Raw genomic sequence first — 12,891 nt, 5'->3', positions numbered from 1 at the left:
AATAAGTAGTACTGGCCTGTAGGTTCCAGGTTGTAGGATGAAAGTGTAGCATCCTCGGCCTTCCTGGCGTAGCTGGGCAAATAGCTGGTGGTACTTGGGGGGCAGAGGCCAGCGGCACTCTGCCCTGGTGCCAGCGCTTCTGCTGGGGTGAGGGGTTTGCAGGCCAGTCCTGTAACAAGGGGGTCTGTAGGGAAGAGGCCAGCAGCGCTCTGTCCTGATGCCAGCTCTTCTGTTGGGGGAATTGGGGCATAGTCCTGCCCGGTGGCAAAGGGAACGTGGGGGTCAGTGGGGGTTAACATCTCCACTGTTAACCCTGGGCCCAAGTTAGGAGTTAGCTGGGGAGGGGGAGATTGGCTTACCTCCTCCTCCTGATACTCCGGTGGCCGTTGGGAAGGGAGGTTGATGCTCTCCGCTCCCTGTGGAACATGCTGCGGCTGGGGAGAGAGACCGGTTGTCTCCTCTCCCTGGAAAGCACACTCCGGCTGGGGAGGGAGGTCGATGCTCTCCCCTCCCTGTAGCTGGGTCTGTCGCTGGGGATCTGGGCCGCCTGCCCAGCATCCCTGTAGGGCCGGTAGAGAGACTGCGGTCCCATCTCCACCTGCCTGCTGGGGGTCCTCCCAGGACCAGTCTATGAGGCCTGCTGCCTCAGGTATCTCTGGTTGGGGTTGGGGAAGGAGACCGGTTGTCTCTTCCCTCTGCACGGTATACTGCCGCTGGGGAGGGAGGTCGCTGCTCTCCTCTCCCTGTAACTCACTTTCTCGCTGGAGACCAGGTGTCCATACCCCCAAACTCCACAGTTGGCGCTCAAAGGCTCATGTCGCTTTGTTCTCAGTATCCAATTCCCGGATGATTCGACTGACTACCTCCTGCGCAGGGTCTGGACCATATCGGACTAACTAGCCGCCTCTTTACCTCTGGAACTAAATCAGCGCCCTCATAGCGACGGATCAGGTTGAGGTGCTCTTCACAGGGTTCTGACCAGTGTCTTGTCAGCTCCATGCTGCTGTAGGTAGGGACGCTGCGTAGTGGCTAGCGTTGCCCTCAATAACTCTCATACAATACCAGTGCTGTTGGGGTGCTGCTCCTTGCGCTAGGACGCCATCCCACCACTGCCGCCAAATGTTACGGTTGCCTCCAGGCTGGCTGGAAGTTGGACCGTAGAAAAGGATGCTCCTAGCGCTCACCAAAGGATCATCAGCACAGCAGACACCATAACTACTGCGTAGCCACCATAAGTAATGCAGACTCTACGAACCACCGCTGCTGGGCTGGTATCTCGCCGTCTGCTCTGCACCCTGGACCTACGACCAGGCTCCAGTAGGTGAACCTCTTCCTTCTGTAGAGCGAAGCAGGATCAGGAACAAGAGCTCTTACAAGAGCTCAGTAGCTAAGGGAGTATGAAGAGCATAGCAATCCCTGTAGTGATTATAGCTGTCCCCTACAAACATGAGTCAAGGCTGCAAGTTAGAGGGTCAGAAGAGGTCTGAGGTGCTGGAACACCCAGCCTGGTTTTTATTGAGGTTACATGCAAACAGGACACTCTCAGGGGGAGGCATAAAATCACCCATCACACATTTGGTACATTTAGATAGAGAGACAACGCCCTTTGACAGGCCACAATAGAATTACATTACTTCAGCAGATAACAAGTTACACACAAGGAAACAATGCAGTCCATCTTATCAACTAGCAGTCTGACTCTGGAGGTGATTAGACAATGGGAATGTTTATCACTAAACTTAATTAGAGCTGATGCCAGCAAACTTGTATTTAGAAAATAGCTTCTTGAAGCTGAACAAAGTTAACTCTTTCAGTTCTGACCGAAGGGTCTGTCACATAGCACTTAATGGTACACAATGAAAACTAATGCTTTTGTAACAGTGCTCCCTTTCTGTGGAACACTCTGGCAGACACGGTCTGACTGTGTGGTACTTGGTTCAGTAAGCCCTATTTACTGAACCAAGTGGGAGAAAGCCAGGGACAAGTTATTTTACAGGTCTGGGGACATAGTCTTAAAGGGGCATTGTTCACCAAAGTCACAATATGTCCCCAGACGGTTCTTAAAGGGCCATACACACCCAATAAAAGTTAATACGTTTTCAGGGGCACAATCTTCCAGGGGCCATAATCATGAGGAAGGAGGCTGGCAAATAGGCTTCTCCACAATCCAGGGAAGCAGGGCAATTTTCCATTTAAAGGGCCAGTTACAAATAGCAGTTTGTAACAAAGGGATTATCTATCTTTTAAAACAATAACAATTCTATTGTAGACTGTCCCTTTAATATACTTTTTACCTTTATGACTACCTTGTATCTAAGCTCCTGGAGACTGCCTCCTTATCTCAGATCTTTTGACAGACTTGCATTTCAAGCAATTAGTGGTTACTCTTAAATAACTCCCTGGGAGTGAGCACAATGTACATGTTATTAGCTATTCACAGCTATATTGTGAGATAAAAGGTGGACTGCAAAGTTACAAATCAGCCTATAAGCCTACCTAGGTTAAGCCTTTAACAAAAAATACCAAGACAAAAAAAGCAGATTTGATGATAAAAGTAAATTATTTTTATGAAAACAATCTAATTATTCCACTACATTATATAATGTGATAAATGTGCATGTAATAAGTGCAGGTGCTGTATCCCTAATAAATCTCAACAGTCAATATTATTCACTAACCTGCAAGAAGAAGAGATGTTGAGTGATTTCTTGCACCAGTTCCTCAGACACCTTTTCTGGGTAGAATTTTGCTAAAAAATGGAATTTCACTGGATCTTCCTTAGGTATTTCCTGCTGTAGCAGCTATTTAAAAAAATAGGATTTTTTTTATTCTTAAAACTAACAATATGTAAATGTATTGCTTGAAACAAAGATTCTTGATTTCTTGAAAATTGCAGATGTATCTTTGTAGACAATTAACACACTATAGAATTCCTTTGACCAAAAGTACCATTAAATAGATTGACACTGAGGTACTCTTTGCATTAACTAATTCTGAACATAAAGCAAGTGAAGAGCCAATTACTATTCACCAGCATGAATTTGCTCAGCCTAACTGATAAGCAACAGAATCAATTTGGTCCTGAAAATTTCCATTTAATAATTTTTTAATTTAGGATATCCCTTTGGCTTGTCACACAAGGATTGAGAAAACTACATTTAAAATTCCCTTGTAACATGGGATTTCTGAAATTTGTGTACAGTCAAAGCCCTTGTCAAATAAAGCTGGTGTACTACTTTAGATTCTACCTATTCTTGTCATATGCCAGTATGACAGCAGTATTAAATCTTTGTTTAGCCTAAAAATGAGTACAATTTGCCCCCATTCTTTTCCATCCTGTTTCCTCTGCAGATACATTCACTAGTTATTCTTAATTTGTATTAGTTCCGTGGAGTGGTACAGAAGGGCACATCTGTAATCTGATTGTGCGGAATGTTAGTAGAAGAATTCTTTTATGGAAAGATGAGTATTCAACTTTCATAGAACCATAAGTATACGCTTGTGTAAGAAAAAATAAAACTCTTTTAGAGAACAGGTATCCTATAGATGTCATATGGTTGATGAAAATGGTGGCTATCTACTAGACACCAAGCTTCGAGAAATACATTAAATTTTGCACACCCTCTGCACTGCCCTCTCTACAAAAATAAGTTCACACATACTTGAGACCTCACTTTATAAGGAATAGAGTCGCTTATCTAAAACTATGAGTCATGTGACCTCTAAATTTGATTTATGAAGTAATTGCCGTCCACTATAAAGGTAGAAATTTTCAGTTGACTCAGTATGGCTGTTTTTCAGACATATTATATGGCAAAATGCTGTTTTGTAAATGTTTGGCTTGAAGTGTAAATGATTAGCACATTTTGGCACAAAGGCAACATAATGGGCAACTTTGGTTTAAAGAGTTTTACATTTACTGCAAAGCTAAGTTTCAATAGCCATTAAACACCACTTCAAATATACAACAGTGGAATATTTTAGGACCAAACTCTATTTTGATTAGCACTTTTAATGCATTAATAACTGATTCTCCCTTTGTGGAAGCAGCAATTTTAGATTAGCAGAAAAAGAACAGAGGCGCCACCATGGCCTAGTACCACCAAAAAAGATATAGAAGGATGTAGAAAAACATATATACTCACAAACAGGGAGACGTGTAGGCTTCAAGCTGTGGGTTGCATTCTTCCAGTCAAAACCTCATAGTCCCTGCAGAGAGTCACTTCTACTTATTACTGTGCAGGCAGCACTGGGAGCACACACTTCACAGTGGACATCACCTGCGCGTGAGGGATAAGCCGTGGTTTACGTTGCTCTGAAGGATCAGGAAATTGGAATTAGGCTGTGCAACAGAGTGGATCACACAACGGATGCCATAAGGAGGCTGCTGGAGTTGCCAGTATAAGTGATAATTCTGCAACAGGCATATTCCCACAAGGTTATCCAACTGGACATCATTGCTGGTCGCACACAGTGAGCTGGACCACTGCAAAGTTCCAGTCTGCCCTACTAGCACCGTTGGGTGCTTCTTGTTTGTGAGTATATATGTTTTTCTACATCCTTCTATATCTTTTTTGGCGGTACTAGGCCATGGTGGCGCCTCTGTTCTTTTTCTGCAGATCACGAAATACCAGGATTTGACCGTCCTTCGACAGAGAGCTGCCCCATTTATGGATGATATGGACTCTTATGTATAGTTGTTTTATGGTTCTTGCTACATTTTTATCTTTTTATTTTATTTAAAAAAAAAATGTTGTATCTATTTTTTACCAATACTATTATTGTATACAGGTAGTAGGAAGCGCCCCCTGAGGGTTTGGATGTACGTCTGTACACCATTCTTTATTTCATTAATTTGCAATTTTAGATTACACAAATAAAATCTATCTTTAGAGAATGCTGTGGTGGTGGCTAAAATAAACTATATACCATGTGTAATCCACTCAGCATAAAGAAATATGTATCAGGCAAAGCACAGAGGCTGTTTCACAGGGTGTAGTTGCCTGCACCATCTGCTCCCTTCTCAACAGACCCCAAGGAGCATATTAGCTATATTACACTTAACAAAGCAAGTTGCAGCTTTAGTCAACAGGCTTTATAGGCACTGGAGAGGTTAAGGAGATAATAAGGGGTTAAGCACTAATCTACAATATGTGTGGAAATACTTTTTTACTGCTTTATATATGTTTACCTGACAGGGATTAATTATTGATCTGTGTACAGTTGCATAGGAAGTTTTATCAGTTCTTAACTAGGGTTAATTATTGATTTATATGAGACCTGTTGGAAGCGGTTAATTACTTGTCTACCTTGTCTGGAAGGAGTTAGTAAGTAATTGATTTATGAAAACCAAATCAGAAAGTATCATATATATGGGTGTGTAGGGAGAACATATATCTCTATGTCTATGGCAGAATGAAACCTAAATATGGCATTACATTTACTGGTTAAAGACAAACAATATATCTTAGAAAATTACCTCTAATTCAAAAGTAAAAAAGGCTGAGAAGGGTCCATCAAACAGGCCTGCCCTTTGGGTATGGCGAGAGGGGCACCCGCCCAGGGCCCCGCGATGTCAGCATTGAGATTATGAGCTGGTGCAATGTATATGTTGTAGTTAGCTTATAAGAAGTGTTTATAGTATCATGAAGTCTAATATTTTGTGTTATTCTTTATAAAGGTATCACAAAATGTTAGCACAGGGGTGGTCCATACATGGGGCTGAGGGGTCACACAAAGGTATCTTGCCCAGGGCCCTGCAAATGCTAAGGTTGGCCCTGTCCTCAAATTATGTTTGTGTGCAAAATATCACCCCTGTTTACACAACAGCTGCATATTTTCTAATTTTAACTAATTGGAATTAATCTTATATATATTATCATTGATGTTTTTTTAAGACTCTTGTGCAGTGCCTAAGATTCACTGCATCTTATTTACCCTTTAAGCAACACACCACAATATTTAATACTTGCCTCCGGGGTCCAACTGCCCTTCACTGATTCTTTATACACATTTTCAGGTTGATGTTAAAAATACTATGGAATTAAAGGGACATGAAACCCAAATTTTTTCTTTCATGATTTAGAAAGAACATGTAATGTTAAACAACTTTCTAATTTACTTCTATTATCTAATTTGCTTCATATTCCTGATATCCTTTGCTAAAAAGCATATGTAGATAGGCTCAGTAGCTGCTGATTGGTGGCTGCACATAGATGCCTCGTGTGATTGGCTCACCCATGTTCATTGCTATTTCTTCAACAAAGGATATCTAAAGAATGAAGCAAATTAGATAATAGAAGTAAATTGGAAAGTTGTTTAAAATTGAATTATCTATCTGAATCATGAAATAAATATTTTGGGTTTAGTGTCCCTTTAACATCTTCTGTATTTCATCAGCATCCTTCACCTTCATTAATCCTCAGCAATAATCCTTTTTATGTCAATGCTACTACCTCAAAACTCTGCAGCATCACTTATCTTATGGCATTCCTGCTACCCACTGCTCTCTTCTCATGGATACTAATACAATGGTATCCTTGAATGCAGTATACACCACACATAGGAGTGGAGCGTTAACTGTTGCACACGAGCAATAAGGGGTATATTGTGTCTCTTTATTAAAAGTAAATGTGTTTGCTTGAGCACAATTGAATTTAAAGGGACACTGTACCCAAAATTTTTCTTTTGTGATTCAGATAGAGCATGCAATTTTAAGCAACTTTCTAATTTACTCCTATTATCAATTTTTCTTCGTTCTCTTGCTGTCTTTATTTGAAAAAGAAGGCATCTAAGCTTTTTTTTGTTTCAGTACTCTGGACAGCACTTTTTTATTGGTGGATGAATTTATCCACCAATCAGCAAGGACAACCCAGGTTGTTCACCAAAAATGGGCCGGCATCTAAACTTACATTCTTGCATTTCAAATAAAGATACCAAGAGAATGAAGAAAATTTTATAATAGGAGTAAATTAGAAAGTTGCTTAAAATTTCATGCTCAGTCTGAATCACGAAAGAAATTTTTTGGGTACAGTGTCCCTTTAACACGCTTTAGAGTGGCTTCAGAGCTCTGGTTAACAGTTGTACAAGACTAAATAGTTGCACAAAAATCCATCAAAAATACCTAAAAACTGACAATTTACACTCATAATAACACTGTCTAATAAAAATTATTTTTTAAAAATTTGCATTAAAAAGTTAAAAGGGCTCAAAGATATGAGGTCTCAGGTATTACAAAAAAAAGGCTGCAAAGGGCTTTAACATAGAGATACATATATTCACATGTCTAAATATGTATATGTATGTGTATATATATATATATATATATTTCTATATGTGTGTGTGTACGGATGTATTTGTGTATTTATGTGTTTTATTGTATATTTCCTGTACATATTTCACATTCCAATGTTCTTTCCTTATATGATAATGTCATTTTTATTCTTAAATAGATATTTCTATATATATGTGTATATACCTATAAAAAATATGCGTTCTTTGCATTAACTTTCGTGATTTAGACCTTAACGAGGTCAGGTTAACACACATGAAAATGTAGTAATCTTAAGGCGCGATATTGAAATGATATATATAAAATATTTTTAAAAAATTATAAAATGATATATTTTACAGTATGTTCAATAATTTTTAATAATTTTTATAAATTTTTTAAGATCTAAATCTAGATGCACAAAACGCATATTTTACATTCTTATGTTATCCACCTAGAAAATAATGTACTTTTAATGATCAAATATATATTTCTATATATATCAGATACTGTTCATGTAAAATACATATTTATACCAATATATCTATATAGGTAAATGTATTTACATATATGTATAGAAATATGTTCTTAGGAATAAAAAGGACATATTCTACTATTTGGAGAACATTGGCATGTGATATAGTAATATTTCATGTCGGGTTTAGCGTTCTTTAATATACGCGGTCTGGGTAGCACGAGGGTATGGTTGTTAGAGTTTTTTTGCAGTTTTAAAGCTCCATTGACTTATATGGGAGATGAAGTCAACTTGTAATACGAGCACAACCAGATGCGCTCAAAAAGCCCACATCTAGCCATTTTACAGATATAGGCTCAAAGAAATGCTTTTTTGAAAGAAAGTTCCTCTGGAAGCTCTTGAAGGTTACCTGCCTAGTCACATTATGGGGATATTTCCCTTGGACTGCTTTCAATATGAGAGTTCCGATGTGCAAGAAGGGATCCCTCCCATTTCTTTATGCTCTATCCTCTTCTTCCGCTTTTAAATGTTTTGTTTATTTTCTTCCCAGCTATATCTGTATTGACTGATTAAATGATTTGAGTTTCATCTATTATTATCTCTATATTTTATTCCTATGCTGTTGATAAAGTTGCTGGTGTTGGAACCATGTTTTACATTGTTACTATGGGGCATATTTATCAAGCTCCGTATGGAGTTTGAGGCCCCTTGTTTCTGGCGAGTCTTCAGGCTTGCCGGAAACAGAAGTTATCAAGAAGTTATGAAGCAGCAGTCTAAAGACCTCTGCTCCATAACTTGTCTGCCTGCTCATAGGCGGTGGACAGAAATCAACCCGATCGAATTTGATCGGGTAGATTGACACCCTCTTCTAGCGGCTGATTGGCCGTGATTCTGCAGGGGGCAGCATTGCACCAGCAGTTCACAAGAACTGCTGGTGCAATGATAAATACGCTGTCGGCATTTATCGATGGGCAGCGATGTGCAGAGGACATGACACGCTACTTCATTTCATGTCCGCTCGCACATTGTTAAACATGCCCCTATGTATTAGATAAGGGGGTTTGCTCTATATTTTATGCACCTTATATGTTCACTTAAGGCACATGTGACCCATTATAATTCTTACTTATAGCTAGCATTAATGTGGTTGGGTATCTTATGGTCTGTTGTTATGTGCCTTTAAATTATATACATCTTCAGGGACCTTTATAATAATTATTTTTGATTATCTCTTTATTCATATAATTCTCAAATTGCATCATAGCTATGTCATACTCAGGTATCGCTTCCTTGGCCTTGTATTGAGAGGAGTATTTATACAATATTTTAGTCAAGATTATCAGTAGCCAGGAAGACAGTGCCATATGGTTATTGTTCAAACTACTGAAGTTTGATGTAATGACAATTGTTATAATCTAGCTAAAGAACGATGTATTCCTATTTCTCTCTGGGGTCATAGAACACCTTGTAAGTACAAGATTTGCATGCAGTCTTGCAATAGTTTAACATAATAACTGAGTGTAAAACTGTTTTGAAGACATTAACATCTTGTGTGCTGCTATTGTTTTTACTTACTTTCTTTTCCATCTTCAGCCAGTTATCCATTCCATCTGCTGTATATTGCAGACCAAAGAACCAAGTCTCTTTCAATCCCAATGATCTACACACCAAATGAAAGAGATCTTTCCCTTTCCAATTAATCTGTAAATAACATAGAAGTATAATAAAATAAGAACTTAAAGGCAAATATATAAATAGCTTCAAAAATAACTTCTTTGTATGTAATTCTATAATGCAAGTACTTTCATCTTCATTTAGGGATGCTAAACTTTTTTAGTAAAACAATTTGCTCTGTAAACAGCCTTTATGTCATGATAGAACTTTACACTACCTGGTTTTAACCCATGCTCACATTTTCAGTGCTCCAGGACTACTGTCAATTGGTTTGACGTATGATTAGACAGAACCCTCCAGTGTCCATGCTTCAGATACATCAGATGGGTAAAGTTGCTCTACTCTGCGTGCTCTGGTATTGTGTAATGAGGCAGTTGGTACAGTTTCTGATTGGCTGTACTACCTCTCTCGTCTCATTAAAGAATAATTTGTTAGTGGCTATTGACAGCTAAAGTGCTAAAAGGGATAGTAACCACTGAGGGCCAGATTACAAGTGGCACACTATTTAGCATTTTACCACACAAGCAAACACAGACAGAAGTAAACTTTGAACGCGCACAGGTTAGCACGCGTATTACAAGTTAAACGTAAATTATTTGTGCACAACAAAAACCTGACGGGCTAACTTTAGGACTTCCGATATCACAACTACGTTAACTTCTCCCCATAGACTTTGATGGAGCACGCTGATGAAAAAAAACACTTAACGCTCGCTTGCTAACCCGAGACCACGTTAGGCTAAGTGTGCTCAACCAAAAGGTAGTTATACATATATTACATACAGGCAAACCTCAGCGATATTGTGCGTTTGGTTCCAAACCACAGCAATAAAGCGAATATAGCAATAAAGTGAGTCACATAAATGTTTCACAGTGCATATAAAAGTTATATTTACATTATACTGTATCTATTAATTGTGTATATATTTGTATTCATGTGTTTATATATGTACATATGTTGGAAAAATGGAGCTGATAGACTTGCTTGACACAAGATTGTAGAGAACCTTCAATTCATAAAAAGAGCAAAATCTGTGAATAAAGCGAAGCGCAATAAAATGAAGTTATGAGGCCCATTTATCAAGCTCCCTATGGAGCTTGTGGGCCCGTGTTTCTGGCGAGTCTTCAGACTCGCCAGAAACAGCAGTTATGAAGCAGCGGTCTAAAGACCGCTGCTCCATAACCCTGTCCGCCTGCTCTGAATCGCCACAATTAAACCCGATCGAGTACGATCGGGTTGATTGACCACCCCCTGCTGGCGGCCAATTGACTGCGAGTCTGCAGAGGGGGCATTGCACCAGCAGCTCTTGTGAGCTGCTGGTGCAATGCTGAATACGGAGAACGTATTGCTCTCCGCATTCAGCGAGGTCTTGCAGACCTGATTCGCAGTGTCGGATCAGGTCCGCAAGACCTTTGATATATAGGCCTCAATGTCTGTATTTTATTTTACATCCCATTGTTCGTCACATAGAAGAAAATGTTCTTTCTTTCATGTAATTAGCAAGAGTCCATGAGCTAGTGACGTATGGGATATACATTCCTACCAGGAGGGGCAAAGTTTCCCAAACCTCAAAATGCCTATAAATACACCCCTCACCACACCCACAATTCAGTTTTACAAACTTTGCCTCCGATGGAGGTGGTGAAGTAAGTTTGTGCTAGATTCTACGTTGATATGCGCTCCGCAGCAAGTTGGAGCCCGGTTTTCCTCTCAGCGTGCAGTGAATGTCAGAGGGATGTGAGGAGAGTATTGCCTATTTGAATGCAGTGATCTCCTTCTAAGGGGTCTATTTCATAGGTTCTCTGTTATCGGTCGTAGAGATTCATCTCTTACCTCCCTTTTCAGATCGACGATATACTCTTATATATACCATTACCTCTGCTGATTCTCGTTTCAGTACTGGTTTGGCTTTCTACAAACATGTAGATGAGTGTCCTGGGGTAAGTAAATCTTATTTTCTGTGACACTCTAAGCTATGGTTGGGCACTTTGTTTATAAAGTTCTAAATATATGTATTCTAACATTTATTTGCCTTGACTCAGAATGTTCAACTTTCCTTATTTTTCAGACAGTCAGTTTCATATTTGGGATAATGCATTTGATTTAATCATTTTTTCTTACCTTCAAAAATTTGACTTTTTTCCCTGTGGGCTGTTAGGCTCGCGGGGGCTGAAAATGCTTCATTTTATTGCGTCATTCTTGGCGCAGACTTTTTTGGCGCAAAAATTCTTTTCCGTTTCCGGCGTCATACGTGTCGCCGGAAGTTGCGTCATTTTTTGACGTTATTTTGCGCCAAAAATGTTGGCGTTCCGGATGTGGCGTCATTTTTGGCGCCAAAAAGCATTTAGGCGCCAAATAATGTGGGCGTCTTATTTGGCGCTAAAAAATATGGGCGTCGCTTTTGTCTCCACATTATTTAAGTCTCATTTTTCATTGCTTCTGGTTGCTAGAAGCTTGTTCTTTGGCATTTTTTCCCATTCCTGAAACTGTCATTTAAGGAATTTGATCAGTTTTGCTTTATATGTTGTTGTTTTTTCTCTTACATATTGCAAGATGTCTCACGTTGCATCTGAGTCAGAAGATACTACAGGAAAATCGCTGTCTAGTGCTGGATCTACCAAAGCTAAGTGTATCTGCTGTAAACTTTTGGTAGCTATTCCTCCAGCTGTTGTTTGTATTGATTGTCATGACAAACTTGTTAATGCAGATAATATTTCCTTTAGTAAAGTACCATTGCCTGTTGCAGTTCCTTCAACATCTAAGGTGCAGAATGTTCCTGATGACATAAGAGATTTTGTTTCTGAATCCATAAAGAAGGCTAAGTCTGTTATTTCTCCTTCTAGTAAACGTAAAAAATCTTTTAAAACTTCTCTCCCTACAGATGAATTTTTAAATGAACATCATCATTCTGATTCTGATGACTCTTCTGGTTCAGAGGATTCTGTCTCAGAGGTTGATGCTGATAAATCTTCATATTTATTTAAAATGGAATTTATTCGTTCTTTACTTAAAGAAGTTCTAATTGCTTTAGAAATAGAGGATTCTGGTCCTCTTGATACTAATTCTAAACGTTTGGATAAGGTATTTAAATCTCCTGTGGTTATTCCAGAAGTTTTTCCTGTTCCTAATGCTATTTCTGCAGTAATTTCCAAAGAATGGGATAAATTGGGTAATTCATTTACTCCTTCTAAACGTTTTAAGCAATTATATCCTGTGCCGTCTGACAGATTAGAATTTTGGGACAAAATCCCTAAAGTTGATGGGGCTATTTCTACCCTTGCTAAACGTACTACTATTCCTACGTCAGATGGTACTTCGTTTAAGGATCCTTTAGATAGGAAAATTGAATCCTTTCTAAGAAAAGCTTATCTGTGTTCAGGTAATCTTCTTAGACCTGCTATATCTTTGGCTGATGTTGCTGCAGCTTCAACTTTTTGGTTGGAAACCTTAGCGCAACAAGTAACACATCATG

General features: G+C 39.2%; 1 protein-coding gene across 2 annotated transcripts in view; it reads right to left on the bottom strand.

Moving 5' to 3' along the window:
- The window catches only part of LOC128653902 (merlin), a 207,576-nt gene that overhangs the window by 156,219 nt on the left and 38,466 nt on the right, over positions 1–12,891 (bottom strand). For both annotated transcript variants that reach the window (XM_053707462.1, XM_053707463.1), the window contains exons 3-4: positions 9,321–9,446; positions 2,679–2,801 (exon numbers count right to left, since the gene is read on the bottom strand). In XM_053707462.1, the coding sequence (XP_053563437.1) occupies positions 2,679–2,801; positions 9,321–9,446 (249 nt within the window). The remainder of the gene's footprint in view (positions 1–2,678; positions 2,802–9,320; positions 9,447–12,891) is intronic.

This window comes from Bombina bombina, chromosome 3 (genome assembly GCF_027579735.1).
Source record: "Bombina bombina isolate aBomBom1 chromosome 3, aBomBom1.pri, whole genome shotgun sequence".
Classification (NCBI taxonomy): domain Eukaryota; kingdom Metazoa; phylum Chordata; class Amphibia; order Anura; family Bombinatoridae; genus Bombina; species Bombina bombina.
This window is presented reverse-complemented; position numbering and strand designations above follow the sequence as displayed.